Source organism: Notechis scutatus, chromosome 1 (assembly GCF_049901735.1).
Source record: "Notechis scutatus isolate UNSWTSFEM ecotype Mainland chromosome 1, rNotScu1.2, whole genome shotgun sequence".
Taxonomy (NCBI): domain Eukaryota; kingdom Metazoa; phylum Chordata; class Lepidosauria; order Squamata; family Elapidae; genus Notechis; species Notechis scutatus.
In genome coordinates, this window is record NC_142009.1 from 340,026,748 (window position 1) to 340,043,879 (window position 17,132).

At 39.4% G+C, this 17,132-nt stretch overlaps 1 protein-coding gene across 1 annotated transcript; it reads right to left on the minus strand.

Annotated features, from left to right (window-relative positions):
- Positions 1-1,517: 1,517 nt before the first annotated feature.
- On the minus strand, positions 1,518-7,558 carry LOC148133621 (retinol dehydrogenase 16-like). The gene is made up of 4 exons (XM_087952829.1): positions 7,359-7,558; positions 4,728-5,064; positions 2,073-2,331; positions 1,518-1,661 (listed from the first exon to the last, which is right to left on the minus strand). Exons 2-4 carry the CDS (start codon positions 5,038-5,040, stop codon positions 1,637-1,639), a joined length of 597 nt encoding a protein of 198 aa, XP_087808955.1. The 5' UTR covers positions 5,041-5,064; positions 7,359-7,558; the 3' UTR covers positions 1,518-1,636.
- Positions 7,559-17,132: the final 9,574 nt, after the last annotated feature.

The following is a 17,132-nucleotide window of genomic DNA, read 5'->3' on the forward strand; positions in this document are numbered from 1 at the left end:
AATCTGCCCTGCCATAGTTATGACAGGCAGGACAGTTGCTAATCAATTAAGCACTCCAGTGAGGAGCTCCCATCTTGGCTTGTAAAACAAGGGCTGTGGCATTACAATGAACATTTTATAATGACCAGAATGGACAAGATTGCAAATGCTACAAATATGGTTTTGCAAATCAAAATCCATCTATGCTGGGGAATTACTCGATTTCCGAAAAGCATGTGCTTGAAGCAGGTGGAAAGCTGGAGAGAAAAGGAAGGGTTTTCTGTGTGAGCTATTTCTATATTTTGGGGTGACAAGCAGGGTGGGATTCTACCAGTTCGCACCTATTCGCTAGAACCGGTTAGCATTCTAAGCAGTTTGGAGAACCGGTTGTTAGAAGAAATTACTGGCCTAATCCTGTAAGGAAGGCAGGAAGGAAACATTCTGGTGTTGCTTACAGACACTGCCTCTCCGTTAACCCTTATTACATTCTTGGCAGGACTAGACTTCCTGTCTCAGGAACTTCTCTGGAGTTTTTTCCCCCTCCTTTGCTGGTACTTTGCTTGTGTGGAGTGACCATTCAAAGTTACAATGGCACTGACAAAAGTCACTTATGACCATTTTTCACACTTGCGACTGTTGCAGCATCCCCACAGTCTTGAGAGGCCAGGCGAGGAGATGCGTGCCTCGATGTGAGTGATATTGAGTTGGCCATGCCCAGCCAATAACATGACCACCAAGCCATGTCCACCCAGTCACATGACCACCAAGCCACACCCACCACCTAAGCCATGCCTACAGAACTGGTTGTTAAAAAAAATTGAATCCCACCCCTGGTGACAAGCATCTATTTCAATGGGAATAAGTTGTTGGCACTGGAACCCAGAACTTTTGAGAGAAAGTGACATTTACGATGCTGTGTTAACTTCATTTTTCAGAATGTGTGTATTGGTGTATATTTAATAATGTTTTACCTGCAGGCACAGGTAGTGCTCAACATACAGCCATAATTGAGTCTGGGATTATGGCTATAAATTGTGTTGGTCGTTAAGTGGGTCATGACTGAACCCAATTTTACAACTTTTGTCGTGGTCATTAAGTCACCAGAGTTACTAAGTGAAGATGCCATTTGTTCAGTGAATCCATTATCTGTAATGGGTTTTTTTTTTGTCAGAAACCAGAAGTAAGTGCTGCTTTCTAACAAAAGTCATAAATTGCGGTCATGTGCTCGCAGGACAATGAAAACAGCTGTAAATGCGGGCCAGTTGCTGAATGCAATCACGTGACACGTGTGCCTGTGTGCGCGCGCACACTATCAGAACTTCAAATCCAGGTTGTGAGTAGTCTTGGAAAGGTCCACCATAATTTTGAATGGGTGGTAAGCGACAGGTCATGACTCATAAGTCAAGGGGCTCTACCTATATTCCACTTTGCTTTTTAGCCAGTAAGTTTTACACTGTTTTATGTTTGTTATGTCTCTCATACACCTGGATCTAACCATCATTTCTTTTAAAGGAGAGGTCAGTCTACCTGCACTTGAAAAGGTTTAGCTCAATTTAATTTTGTGTCGCATTACAGTTCAAAACTCATAATCTTTTTCTTCCTTCAGCCTGAGCCAAACATCCATGAGTCACTCTCTGTTACTTTCAGCAGAGGAATTTCAATACAGTGATGGCAAAATATTCCTGTTAATTAATATCAATTACCTGTTTATGTATCAATTTTTCTCTTACTGTAATGTTTTTTTAATTAACCAATTGGGTCATGCATGATGTGTTAGAAGGGTGGGGAGTCAAAATCCCTGATTGGAATGTAAAAGTTTGCTCGGCAATTTGGAATGTTGGTACTTATAAAAGCATGGTCCAGATTTGGATTGCAGATACTGTATTTAACTTTGGTGCTAAATGAGAAAATTGATCAGTCTGCAGTTACACTAGTGTTGTATCCTGCAACACTTCTGTAAACTAATACTGTTGTTATTACTGTGACAATCGCTTTTATATTCTGAAATACACCTGTTTTATGAAAGAATTTACTCCACTGTCCCAGAAAGATTTGAATTTTTGCCAATACTGTTAACAGAAAATTGCACTTACCTGAGACTATCAGAGAAAGATTCCACCCCATATTTTGAAGGACAGTAGCCTCCCCCAAAAATACTTAATCGGCCCATTACGCTGGCAATGTTGACAATACGTCCTTTGGCTTTTCTCAACAATGGTATCATGTGTAAGGTCACGTCAATCAACCCAAGTAGATTGATATCTATGATTTTCTTGAAATCCTCCTTGGTTAGCCACTCGTTTGGGGCAGTCGGGATAGAAATACCGGCATTGTTTACCAATCCCCAAAGTCCTAATGAGAAGAAGAAAAACAGGGGGCATCAACTAAGTGATAAGAGGCCTCTACAGCAGCATCCCTCTGGAACACCCTCTCTTTTTAAATGTTAGGCAAGCCAATCTTCTTCTTGAAACATGTGAAGAAGGCAGCTTAGAGAACTGATAGCAATAGCACTTAAGACTTATATACTGCTTCACAGTGCTTTACAGCCCTCTCTAAGCGGTTTACACATCAGCCTATTGCCCCCAGCAATCTGGGTCCTCATTTCACCCACCTCGAAAGGATGGATGGCTGAGTCAACCTTGAGCTGGTGAGGACTGAACTGCCGAACTGCTGTCAGCCAGCAGTCAGCAGAAGTAGCCTGCAGTATTGCATTCTCCCCATTGCGCCATCTAAGGCATCCAAAGAATATCCCATTCAATTCAGCTCTCAAGAGCTGGGATTTATGGAAGCTTAATGTCAACTCATAGACTTGGGAAGATTAAGTCATATTTTTGGCACGTCTCCCTAGTAAACAATAAGACACAATGCAATATATACATTGGTCAATTCTTTTAAAATTATGCTTACCTAGAAAAGGATAACAGCATTTTGGTTTTGGCCATAGATTTTCCTGTGCAATGTGCAATGTTCTCATTAAAACCTGTTTTGTAACTGAAGGTGGGGTATTCTTGAGTTCACTTTCATTTTCCCTACAAGAATAACCCTTGAAAAAGATTACAGGAGAGTGACTGGCCTGGTCACAAAATGAGAATAATCTAGAACTGGGGCCTCCCTACTTTAATCTTACATTTTAATCACTATGCAGTACCGCACTGGTCCACCACACACATCTCTGTTATGATTTCATACAGCAACCAATTTAAATATGATTATCATGTTTTTATTTGCTTTGGCATTTGATAGCTAACTTTAACGGATAATTAGAACTGCAGAAAAAACAATTGCTATCAACCTGCCTTCCATTGACGACCTGTATACTGCATGAGTCAAAAAGAGGACTGTGAAAATATCTACAGACCCCTCACATTCTGGACATAAATTGTTTCAATTTCTACGCTCAAAACAATGTTATAGAGCACTGTACACCAGAACAACCAGACACAAGGACATTTTCCTCCATGCCATCACTCTGCTAAACAACTAATTCCCACAACACTGTCAAACAATTTACTAAGACTGTATTACTATTATTCTTTTCACCCTTCCTATTACCTATCTAATCCTACTTATGACTATAACATTGTTGCTTGTATCTTTACAATTTATATTGTTTTATTTAGTTTCCTAGTAAGATTTTGATTGCTTATTTGGTTTCCTATGACTATCACTAAATGTTGTTTCTTATGATTATTGATGAATACATTTTTACACTGAGAGCATATGCACCGAAGACAAATTCCTTGTGTGTCCTATCACACTTGACCAAAAAAGAATTCTAAATTCTATTCTAATGATGAACACTCCCTAATACTTGTAATCATTTTTCATAAATCTTATTTGTAATGATCTGTGGGAATATCTTTGAGAGATAAGAAGAGGAGTTGCTGCCAGGACAATGGTTAGGCAAGAGACATCTCAGACCACAGAAGAATGGAGATGTGGGACATGTCTTAAAAGAAATCTCCTCTAATCCCCTGGAAAGTAAAGCCAAGGGGAAGAAATGTGCTTTCAGTTCCATTATAGCAACCTTCTATTGAAGGTAGTGTTAGTACTCAATCTTACAAGTCCATGCAAATTGAGAAAGTTTCCAAATATTGTGAAATCAGTCAATCTGATATATGCCTGGCATGACAAGTATGCACTGCTGCTGGAAGACATAGTAATGCAGTTACTCCTTGTTTAGCAACCACGAATAGTTGGTTTAGAGTGGTTATGGCAACCATGTTAGAAACCAGAAGATGTGAATTCTAGTCCTGGTTTAGGTATGAAAACAAGACACAATGAGCAAGGACAAAATTTGTATGTAGTGCAGGGCAAGCAACTTGCATCCTTAATCTGCTTTAATCTATTAATCATTTGCCATAGTCTGTGCTCAGGCTGATGGGAGTTGCAGTCTAAAATACCTGGAAAGTATTAGGGCAACAGTTCTGTCCAGTTTAGTAACTCTTGTCTCCGATACATATTAAGAAACATTTTCCACTGAAAGAAGGAGGTTGAGCAAGTCACATTGCCCAATATGTACAGAGTGGCAATGTGTAGAGATGAGATTTAAAAAATGGACTTCAGACCTAGAGAAGCTAGGATCAAAATCTCCTTAGTTTTTTTTTTAATTATCAGTTTCAGAGGCCTGTTGTGACAAAAAGTGGGGCTAACCCTTCTAAAAATTCACCCTAATTTACACCAGAAGAATATTCTATTTTTAGTCAAATCCTAAAGAAAACCCAAGACTGCCTGAGTTCTGTGCCAACCTTTGTCTCCCACTTGGCTTTTCACCCATTCCGTTACTTTGTCCAGATTTTCTGTGCTGTTGACATCTATGAGGATGGTCTGCAACCGTTCTGACGTCGCTTCTTTCAGCTTCTCTGCACCCTGCTGGGTCAGACAACCTGCCAAGACACGAAGGCCTTTCGCATCCAACTGCTGAGCCAGGAGATTGCCAAATCCAGAGTCACAGCCAGTTATGAAGACATATTTCTCTGTCAGGTTTGGTAAAATCTGTTTTTCACGGTACCAACGGAACAAGTAATAGAACCCCAGCAAGGCCGCCACATAAAACCACATGGTCTTCTAATACTTCTGTGACTTCTGGAAGAAAAGAACGTTACTGGAAATGTTTGATTATCAACTGAGTGGTAGGAGAGGAGGCAAGAATAATCCGTAAACAAATTATTTATTGAATAAGCACATGCTTGGATTCACACTCTTCCCCTGGCTTCTTTCTGTCTGCTATAGAGAGAGCATTCCATTAGGGACTGTTGGTCCAGGTAAGTAGTCTTCTCTAGGAAAGATTTTTGTGCCACTACTGGCACAAAATAACAAACTCCACGTAGCTCCTCGTCGCTGCCCATGCCTCACCTTGCCTTCCCCATAGCTCCCCGTAGCTGCCCAAGCCTCGCCTTGCCCTCCCCGTAGCTCCCCGTAGCTGCCCAAGCCTCGCCTTGCCCTCCCCGTAGCTCATCGTAGCTGCCCAGGCCTCGCCTTACCCTCTCCGTAGCTCCTCGTAACCACCCAAGCCCCGCCTTACCCTCCCCGTAGCTCATCGTAACTACCCAAGCCTCGCCTTGCCCTCCCCGTAGCTCCTCGTAACTACCCAAGCCTCGCCTTACCCTCCCCGTAGCTCCTTGTAGCTTCCCAAGCCTCGCCTTGTCCTCTCCAGTTTCCCAAGCCTTGGAAACTGGCAAAAAACACTTGCTAAGCAACTGGCCACTAAGCAAGGACCATTAAGCGAGGACCACTTAAATTTGGTTTGCCAGTCACATGACCACCAAGCCATACCCACAAATTAGGCCACGCCCACAGAACTGGTTGTTAAGAAATTTGAATCCCACCCCTGGTCAGGTCAGCTATGAACTTGTAACATCTTGTTTTATTCCCTTTGAAACCCTGAGAAAACAATACTATGTTTGCAAACCACAGCCCCAGGTGTACAGCCATTTTCAATGCAGTATCTCAACTCACTGATCAAGGAAAGTGAAAATGTTATTTACTAGAGGATTCTGTTTCCTGCCTCTAACTACTTAAATAGGACAGCTGGTCATCACACTTTTTGGGGGGGGGGCGGAATTGTTGTTGAGGCAGTTGGGACTCCTGGCAACTGCCTGAACAAGAAAAAAATGCAGTTTTCTTGGCAAGATTTTCAGAAGTTGATTGCCCTTGCCTCTTTCTTGGGGCTGAGAAAGAGAGAATGTCCCAAAATGAACTTCTTGGCTAAGACGGAACTAGAACTCAGAGTCTCCCAGTTTTAGCCTGGTGCTTTTAACTACTCCACCAGTTCAAAGGATCACAGGGTCTGCAAGACACTGACGGGGTTCATAATCTCAGAATCAGTTCGATATGAGAGCCAACTGGATCTAATGGTTCAGCCACCAGGCTAAAAATCAGGAGATGGTGAGTTCTAATCCCACTTTAAGGCTTGAAAGTTGTCTGGGTGAGTTTGAGCCACTCGTTCTCTCTCAGTCCAACCCACCTCACAGGCTTGTTGTTGAAGAGAATTAGGCATATTTGCCACCTCTAGCCATTTATAAAAATAACAAGGCTGGGATAATAAATAACATTAAATAAACATAACCTTTTATTAACTGAATGTCCTCCGGGGCATCTGCCTTCAAATCTCACTGGAATGACTGAAGGCTGGTTTAAAGTATGACATTCAACAGGCATTCCCAGATTCAATCTCTCAGCAGTTAAAAAATAAATAATTTACACTCAGCAATCCCTGAACAAAATAAAACCAAGGGCTGAAGTTCAAGGTAGCATATGATGCTTCTCACCCCTCCTATTTTATTTTCATCAGCTGAGACCGAGTTTTGTGCTATGAGAAATAAATCAGGTGAAGGGAAAGCTGGATAAATAAAAAAAGAAAATGAAAGAGAGAGAAAAACCCTAGGACAGCGGGTCTTCAAACTTGACAGATTTAAGACTTGTGCACTTCAACTCCCAGAATTCCTCCTCCAGTCATGTTAGCTCAGGAATTCTGGGAGTTGAAGTCCACAAGTCTTAAACTTGCCAGGTTTGAAGACCCTTGCCCTAGGAGCTAAAAGATTTCTATTTGAGACACTTTAATTAGAGTTAAAACATTATTAAAACACTGACTTGAAGCATTAGTTAAAGTATAATGCTTCTCCCCATTTTCCCAAAGTGAGCTCACCTCAGCAGGATGGGGTTTTGGGGGAAAAGCAGTTGAAAGGGAGACGAAAAAGAACAGAGTGAATTCAGTATTTCATAAATCGTTCCAGGTTTACTTTGAAAATAAGCCGCCCTCTTCAATTTTACGAAAACAGAGCTCTTTTCGCCATTTCTTAACTAAAAAGAGGGGAGCCGACATACACCCAGCAATATCGCGCCGTTTAAATCTCCGTAAACCCCATTAAAGAAGATACCTGTTCAAACGTTCCTTTGCTTAGCCGAAGACAGGACAAACGCGTCAGGAACCGCGATCGTCTGAATTGTTTTTGCCGATTTTTCTGCCTTGGAAAAACTGAAACTAGGTGGCGTTTACTAACCTCAGGGCCCGCCCATTCAACTAGAAAGGCAGGCAGAGATCTGAATAGGGATCCTGCCACTAACGCTTGTAATCTGTTGCCTAATTGTTAAAAAAAACACACTCATTAGAATAAGAGGAGAGACAGAACAAAAGATGTTGCTGCAAGACCGATGAAGTCATGGTGCAGAACTGCCAATAGTAGAGGTGTAAATGATTAAGTCTTAATAAGGCTGGAATAAATGAATTTATATTTTATATCATTTTAATTATAATTGTAATTTATATTTATTTAGATGTATAAATTGAATGCAATAAATTTATAAATATAAAATGGAAAGAGGGATATACAACTAAAACGGAATACCAGTAAATAGCTCGAATCTGCAAGGACAAAGTCAGGAAAGTTAAGTCTCAGAATTAACTAAGATTTGCAACAAATGTAAAAAAAAAATGTTTTTCAACATGTAAAAAAATAAGAAAAAGTCAAAGAAAATATTGGTCCACTAAAAGATGACAAGGAAGTTATGGGTAGCAGGGATATATATTACATATAAACGCTACAGAACTTCATCCAATTCTGATGACCAAGATACAAAAAAGATTTTGAGATTCACTAAACCATATGAAGAATGATTGAAAGAACAAGTCTAGTCCAGAGGTCTCAAAACTTGGCAACTTTAAGACTTGTGGACTTCAACTCCCAGAATTCTCCAGCCAGCTATGCTGGAGTTGAATTCCACAAGTCTTAAAGTTGCCAAGTTTGGGGACTCCTGGTCTAGTCTGACGAAGAGAAGGAGTAAGATAGCAGTCTTTCAGTACTTGGGCTGTCACAGAGAAGGGGAATCAGTTTATTCTTCACATCACTTGAGGGCAAGATAAGAAGTAACAGATGGAATCATATCAAAGAGAGATTCAACCTAGATCTGAAGAGAAATTTTGTGACAATGAGAACAATTAATCAGTGGAACAACTCCATTGCTGGAGGTTTTCAAGAAGAGACGGGACAATCATTTGTTGGAAATGGTAGCATAGGATCTCCTACTATTGGCAGGGGGTTGGACTAGAAGACCTCCAAGGTCCCTTCCAACCTTATTGTATTCTATCAATTGTTTAGATCTACGTCAGCCAGGCTTTCAGATAGGTTGTGGAAAACCTTTGGCTAGTGTGAAGGATGGCCTTGGCTGAATGAGAGAAAGTCAAGTGTGGTAGGGTCATGCTAATTCTCTTTGATCACCTTACAGCTCATATTCTTTTCCATGGCTGTATAGATATATAGTGTGTGTGTGTGTGTGTGTGTGTGTGTTTTGGGGTGGTGGTATTTCTTAGTGCTTTCTGAATTTGGTGATCTTGCAGACATTTCATTACCAAACTAGGTAACATCATCAGTGCTAGAAGGGAGTGGGGTTCACTCTTATATTTATATATCAGTAGCTTGCCCTGTCAGTGTTGGTCAGGGGTGGGATTCAACTGGTGTTACTATTGGTTCGGTGACTATGTTCTGAAATGCTGCCAGTGATGGGGAGTTGTTCACAAGAAAACACATGGAAGCAGCCGTCACAACAAAAAGAGTTCCTTACCTATTACTGTAGTTAAATTTTAACCAGGTAGGCAAAGAAAAAAAAAGAGATAATTCTGATACATGTTCAAAGAAAATGGGTATCTGATTGTTGTACTTCAGGGTGTCAAACTGGCGGCCTGCAAGCTGGATGTGTCACATGCCCACCCCAGCTCCGCAAAGGCAAAAAACATTGTGATACTTCACAATATGTCACATGACACAATTGAGTTTGATACCCGTGGCTAGATATTCATAGTACTTGCAATTCTTACAGCTATTATTTAGCTTGTCTTATTCTTACTGAACAGTGCTATAGATCCCATTAGGCTCACTTTTCCTGTTCGTTGAAAGCTTGGTCCAGGAACACCCTTCCCTCAGGCTCCTTGTTCAGCTTGGCTTTAATCTAAAAGTAATTAGACTGAAAGAAAACAGCTGCATTACAAAGCAAACTTATCTAATGAGTGAGAAAAACTAAGATGTTATGTTCCCATACTGTGGCTTGCTTAACTGATAATATTGGGCATTAGTCATTATTAGAAACTATCTCTTTATCACAGGGGAACTATAGTTGTTTCTTGTCTCCTCTAACAGGTGCCTGAAATTATTAAATTCTTTCCTGAGATTCATGTTTTTCTTGGCTTTGGCTTCTATTTTGTTCTTTGCAATCTCCACCATTTGTTTAGACATCCAGTTTGGTTGCTTGGTCTTTGGATGTATCTTTTCACATTCATTCTTAACAATTTCAACCAGCATACAGCTGGAAGGGACCTTGGAGCAGGGGTGAGATTCAAATGTCTTAACAACTGGTTCTTGGACATGTCCTAATTTGTGGGTATGGCTTGGTGGTCACATGACTGGCTGGGTGTGGCTTGTATGTAAATATTTTAAATATTTATGTAAATATTTATTTTTTTATTTAAAAAAGAGCAACTTTTACCCAATATCAGGCAAAGCAGGCAGGCAGATTGAGTTGCGCACAGAATCACAGATTCACTTAGAGATCTATCTATCTGCAATCTATTGCCTGAGTCTGCACTGAAAAATAGAAGCTTCAGTCCTAAGGGAGGTTCAATTCTGCTTTTAGATTAGCTAGAAAGCAATAAATTCAACAATTTCCCGCTTTCTAGGTAATCTAAATCTCTCGGCACAGCAGAACAACTGATGGTCAGGGGGAAAAAAAGGAAAAATAGCAACTTAGCAGGCAAGTTTAATGGGTGCGCATGCCAGGTAAGGAGTGATTGGGCAGAGTGGGGCCAGCCAGTGGAGCGATGTGCCGGTTCTCTGAATTGGACAGAATCATAACAACTGGTTCTATAGAACCGGACCAAACAGGTAGAATCCCACCCCTGCCTTGGAGGTCTTGTAGTACAACCTCCTGCTCAAGGAGGAGACCCTATACAACAGGGGTGTCAAACTCACATCGTCACAGCATCATCATGTGATGTATCACAACTATTTTCCCTTTCGCTAAACCAGGCACAGGTGAGGCCAGTGCATAATGCATCCGGCCCATGGGCTGTGAGTTTGACAGCCCTGCTGTACAACCTGAGACAAGTAGCTGTCCAGTCTCTTCTTAAAAACGTTCTGTGATGTAGCACCTACAACTTCTGAAAGCAAGATGTTCCACTAGTTAATTGTCCTCACTGTTAGGAAGTTTTTCCATAATTCCAAGTTGCTTCTCTCCTTGATTAGTTTCCATCCATCATTTCTTGTCTTGCCATCTGATTTGGAAAATAAGTTGACCCCCTCTTCTTTGTGGCGGTCCCTCAAGTGCTGCTATTATGTCACCCCTACTCCTTCTTTTCTCTAGTCTAGACTAACCATACCCAGTTCCTGTAACCTTTCTTCACACATTTTAGTCTCAAGGCCTTTAATCATCTTAGTTGCTCTGCTCTGCACATTTTTCAAAGTCTCAACATCTTTTTTGTAATGTGATTTTAACTTATTTGATTTCAATCTGCAGTTCCTCCGGTTCTTCTGGTTCAGGGTTTCAAAGGGATTCCTGTATAATATGTGTGTATATATGCAAGGTCACATTTATAAACCAGTTGGTTTTGTTCTTTAGCTTACATTGGAACCTGCGCAAGAACAGTATGGTTTGTTGCAGTCAGCCCTGGGCCCAATCTTCCATTACAACTGAGCTCTTCATTTCCTTATACAAGTAACATAATCAATTTGATTTGTGCATTGTCTCTTGAGGGTGAAGTATTTGGAAGATGTGAACTCTTCCTTTCTATGTACATTGACAACAAACTATGGCTGGAAAAGGTTGGAAAATAATTACATTCATCTCAAGGCATAAACTCTACAATCAAGACATGCACAAACCTGCAGAGTAAAATAAGTTCCATTTTTAAAAGTACTACAAGAAACACAACAAATTTCCGGTTTGAAGGGCTTCGGTGACAGACAGAAATCTGCCATCCTGCGCAGTTTCTGTCTGGGCTCGCCACTGGAGTGCCCCGAGCCGGCTGGTTTCGGGGCTAAGCCACCCCGTAGAGGTGGTGAAGAGGGGGGAGACCGCCAGCAGGGTCGAGGAGAGCCGCATCTCTCCTCCTCAGCTGACCATTACTCCCTTTCCCGAAGGCGGTTGCAGCGGTGGTCAGAAATGGCCACCACAAAGAAGAACTCGACCAGAAAAGAATGTGCAGAAGGAAGATAAGAAGTGAAACTTTTGGCTGACCGGGTTAAATTGTAAAAGCAACAACCAAGGTACCCTGGAATTTAAACTTACAAAAAATAACATCGCTCCCAAAGAAGAGTCAGAAGCAGCGAAGGAAAGTGAAAAGGGAAAGGTTTGGCTTTTTCCCCCCTTCTCTCTCCTTCCCCTATACTGACAACTAAGAGACTTAAATAAGAAATTGGAAAAATCCGCTTTGACATCAATAGGCAATTAAGCTGAAAATAAAACAAAATCCCAAAGGGATAATAAAGATTTCTGGACATTAAAAACTTTCTTTTTCATAAGCAGGAAGGGAGAGAAAAAGAATAAGGGCAGGATCTGGAAGAGGGAGGAGACTGCCTGGAATTAAAAAGAATCTAAAGTAAAACTTCAACAAGACTTCTAAAAGATACATTTTAACTGAAACTTTGCAACTAAATAGTAACCCCAGGAAGAGAAAGTGGGGAAAAAAAGAGCAAAAAAGAAACAGCTTGCGTGTATTTGGATTATTTGGTGATCTTTGGATTTTTGGTTATTATATTTGAATGACTGAAATCAACCGGTTGGTTGTTTAAAAATTTATACAATGGCACCACTTCTGGATGAATTGAAAATGGAACTTAAAAAGTACAAAGAAGATGCACAAGAAGGGAAGGGTTCTTTTGGCTTCGTTTTTCAATTCTTAGAAATGGAGATTTGGCCCTATGAGAAACAACAAGAAAAGACTGCAAAACAAGAAGACTGGGACAAAGAAGAAGCCATCTTTAATGAACAAGTAATTCTATGTGGGGAACAAAAAGGAAAGGGGGAAAGAGAATGGAGAATTTAAGACTTAAAAAAACAACCAAAGAAAAGAAAAATAATTCAAAAAATAAGTATAATACTGGAAAGCAACAGAAAAGGGGAATACAGAAGAGATACAAACTCAAAGTAAACCGCACCAAACTTGATTGCAGGAAATACGACTTCAGCAATAGAGTGGTCAATGTCTGGAATACTCTACCCGACTCTGTAGTTTCTTCCCCAAACCCCAAAAACTTTAACCTTAGACTGTCTACTATTGACCTCACCCCTTTCCTAAGAGGCCTGTAGGGGGTGCATAAGCGCACCAACGTGCCTACCGTCCCTGTCCTATTGTTTCTCTTATTCTTTTATTTTTCTTATATGTACCCATTTCATGTATTCACAACTATGTATACATTTATACTTATTATCTTGTAAACAATTGGCAAATCAAATAAATAAATAAATAAACAAATAAATAAATAAATAAATAAATAAATAAGAGAGAAATAGAGGTAGAGAGACAAGGGGGTAAAAAGGGGAGAGAGAAGAAGAGAGGGAAGAAGGAAAGGGAAAGAAGTTACAAAGGACCGGAGCAAGATATAGAGAAACAGGACCTATTTAGAGATAATGGATGAAAATCTAACTGAAAAAGGGATTCTGTAAAGGTACATAAGATTGTATTGTTATATTAGTAATAGAAATAACTTTAGAAAATTGGAAACAACGTATGATTAAAATGAGGGATAAAATAGTTAGTGTAATTTAGTGAAATGTTTTTGAATAAAATAAGTGAAATAAAATAAATGAGAAAATTGAATTAGGAAGGAACAGGAACATTTTAATTAGTTAATGTTTTATAAAATATAAGTGAAGAGGGGGGATTTAACTATGGAAAGCTTATAATTGTTCCCATAGAAGTATGATATTTAATTGAAAAGTAATGTTAAAGATGTTAAGACTTTAATGAATATTAATATTAATGATAGAATTGAATTGGAATGGAATGTTGTTTTAATTATATACATTTATAATCTTTTTTCTTTTTTTTAAGAATACAGTGTGTATTTTAAGAATGTACCAAGCAGAATCCGAATGGAAGTTATGTATTATACTGAATGTTACAACTTTAGGGAAAAGATATAAAGGCGTCATACTCCAATCAGTAACTACAGAAGAAATTTTGTTTAATGAGAAAAGATAATAGATAATTGAAACAAGACAGACAAAAAAATATAAATACAATTATTTGAATTGAGATGAGATAATTAAAATAAAATTGAGAAAATTAAAAGAGGGGAGAAGCTATGCAGAAAATGTAAAATAGTAATAAGATATGGAATAGAATATAAAAATGAGCATGAACCTGAATTTGTGTCTGTACGAAGAAATGTAACCCGGGATTATGCTGCTTTCAAAAAAGATGTTTTATTTGTTTTGTTTTTTTCTCTTTGTGAAAACTCAAATAAAATTTACAAAAAAACAACAACACAACAAAAGGTATGTTATGACATATATTTGTATAAATAAGCATGCATGTGAAGAGAATAAAAGAGTTGGAAAGGGACCTTGGAGGTCTTCTAGTCCAACCCCCTGCTTAGACAGGAAACCCTACACCATTTCAGACAAATGGTTGTCCAATCTCTTCCAGTGTTGGAGCATTTACAACTTCTGGAGGCAAGTTGTTCCACTGATTAATTGTTCTAACTGTCAAGAAATTTCTCCTTAGTTCTAGATGGCTTCTCTCCTTGATTAGTTCCCACCCATTGCTTCTTGTCCTACTTTCAGGTGCTTTGGAGAATAGCTTGACTCCTTCTTCTTTGTGGCAGCCCCTCCAGTAATCCAAATACTGGAATACTGATATCCTGTCACTCCTAGTCCTTCTTTTCCCTAGACTGGCCATACCCAATTCCTGCAACTGTTCTTCATATGTTTTTGTCCCCAGGCCCTTAATCATCTTAGCTACTCTTCTTTGCACTTTTTTCCCCCCTCAGAGTTCAATATCTTTTTTGTAATATAGTGACCAAAACTGTATTCCAAGGCATTTATAAAGTAGTATTAACACGTCACGTGACCTTGATTCTATCCCTCCGTTTAAGATATTAGGTAGGAAGATATAGGAAGATGCTGGAGATGGCTGATCTCTTTAGTGATTATGACAAGCCCATGTCTGCTGCATGGGAGAAAGCAGTGGTAACTGGATTTTACTAAGAAAAACTATTTCCCCCTGCTCACATTTTTGAAACAGCTTTAAATACAGTTCTTCTATATAGGTAATCCTTAAAGTTAACATAAACAAAGGAAACTATAGAAACAATGGCAGAGGGCACATCCTAATGGGATTTAGGGGTCACGAGGTTGAACAGCAATTAAGAGCAGTGCTAGACACAACAATTCACAGTCCTTATTGAGTCCTTAACAAAAGTCTTGGGGAGTATAAACAGGAAGACTTTCAAACAATGTATGCCTCTGGTCAGGTAAAGGTTAATCTCAGTTGAGCTCCATTTGAAAAACTTAATCCCTTCAATAGTAGGGAAAAGATCTAGTAAATTTAAGATGCACTGGAAGAATAATAATACAGGTAGTCCTTGACTTACGACCACAATTGAGCCCAAAATTTCTGATGTCAAGTGAGGCATTTATTAAGTGAGTTTTGCCCCATTTTATGACCTTTCCTGACAGCCGTTAAGTGTATTATTGCAGTTGTTAAGTTAGTAACACGGTTGTTAAGTGAATCTGTCTTTCCCATTGACAAAAACCGATCACGTGATCCCAGAACACTGCAACCATCATAAATATGAACTAGTTGCCAAACATCCAAATTTTGATTCCATGACCGAGGGGATACTGCAATGGTCATGAAAAACGGTCACAAGTCATTTTTTTCAGTATCTTTGAACAGTCACTAAATGAACTGTTGTAAAGCGAGGACTACCTGTAATTCCAGATTAATCTATACATACCTTTTAAAAACTTATCTAAGCACTTTCCTTTTGAGCAGGTAACAGATGTGGTGATCAAACCTTCATCTGAAAACTCAAAGACTTGCTCTAGCAGTGATGTCTAACAGCTAAGAGTTTGGTCTAGTGGTTAAAGTGCCAAGCTAGAAAGTGGGATACTATGAGTTTCTGGTCCTGCCTTAGCCATGAAAGCCAGCTGGGTGACTTTGGGCCAGTTATCAAAGTCACAGAAAGTTGTCATCTCACAGGGTTGTTGTTATGTGAAAAATAGGACGAAAAAGGTAGGTTGGATAAACGTTCTTTGCTTTTTCTGCATAAACAATGACAATAATTCCTTCTTGCCATGCTACTTCCACTGAAAATATATATCTTCATCTTCCCAGCTGTCTCCTTTGTTAGCCTATTGGATCTATTTCATTAACCTGTATGGTGCCTGCCTTTTTGCCCGCCACTATCACATTCTTTAGTCCTTCTCATTTATCTATCAAATTTGTTCCTTTACAGTTTCAGATATTCTTCTTGGTTGCCTGCTAAGTAGTTTCAAAAGGACTAAACCCAAAAGAGGCACTTTGCTACATGCAAAATAACAAGTTTGGGATAGATTGTCCTACTTGCTTCTTGTGACTGGTTCATCCAATTAGTCTGATAATCAATATGATAAGGGGATGATAAGAATCGGTTCTTACTCCTATAATCCATGAAAGGACAGATACCTTTAAAAAAACCTGACTGCAAGTCTTCACTTTGGTCCACTAAAAAAACAATGCCTGCTATTTTCTTAAATGAAATGCTATAGGGTAACAAGTAACAAGGTAAATTGGTGCCAGATAAGAATCAATGGATTTCAGGGATGGGGTTGGATTTAGGTCTTTTACTGAGGCATAGGGATTCCAAACTGATGATGCATTTGGCTCCATCCTCTGGCTCAGCCTGGTCATTTCCTACAGGTGATTAGAGAAAGTACATTTCCATCCCAAATTTGAAAAGTGTGACAAGTAGATGAATGGGCAGGGGAGCAATATTGGCATCTCTGCTTTCACTGGTTTAGATACCCCAACCAAGCACTTGTGCATAGTGGGACAGGGGATGCCAAGCAGGTCTTCTAAACAAGCAATGAGGCTTGGTAAACAAACAATGATCAATAACTGATACCCCCCCAAATAAGTTGTGTCTGCACAAGAAAACTCCATTTACTTTTAATGATGTTAAAGTAGGAGCCCTGCACATCTGAAAATATGAGGTGCTGCAACATGCAGGATTTTGAAATCTGTACTGGGATGAGATGTGTACAGCCACCAAGAGCTCAGTGTTTTTCCTGTATTTTCAGGGACCCACTACAAATGCATTGAGAACCACAGATCTTACCTCCCTCTCCCCATGGGTAAACCATAAGAAAAGAAAGCAAGGAATATCAAGGACCCAGATACTAAACTGATCTGCCACCTTGTATACAGTATTGTACTTGTTGTCTGGGCATGCATATATATACTGGGGGGGAAAATGATCACTTATTAAGTAAGTTCACTTGAGTTATTTATAAAAAAATAAAAATAAAGGCAGGATACAAATATATAAATATAAATAAATAAATAAACTGATATACAAAAGGGGTAAGGTTTGATAGTTTTGATTGGTCATGGCTTCCCTCTTGACAGTTATTACCCTCTTCACTTTGCAAACACCTTTGATCCATATACTATTAATTCA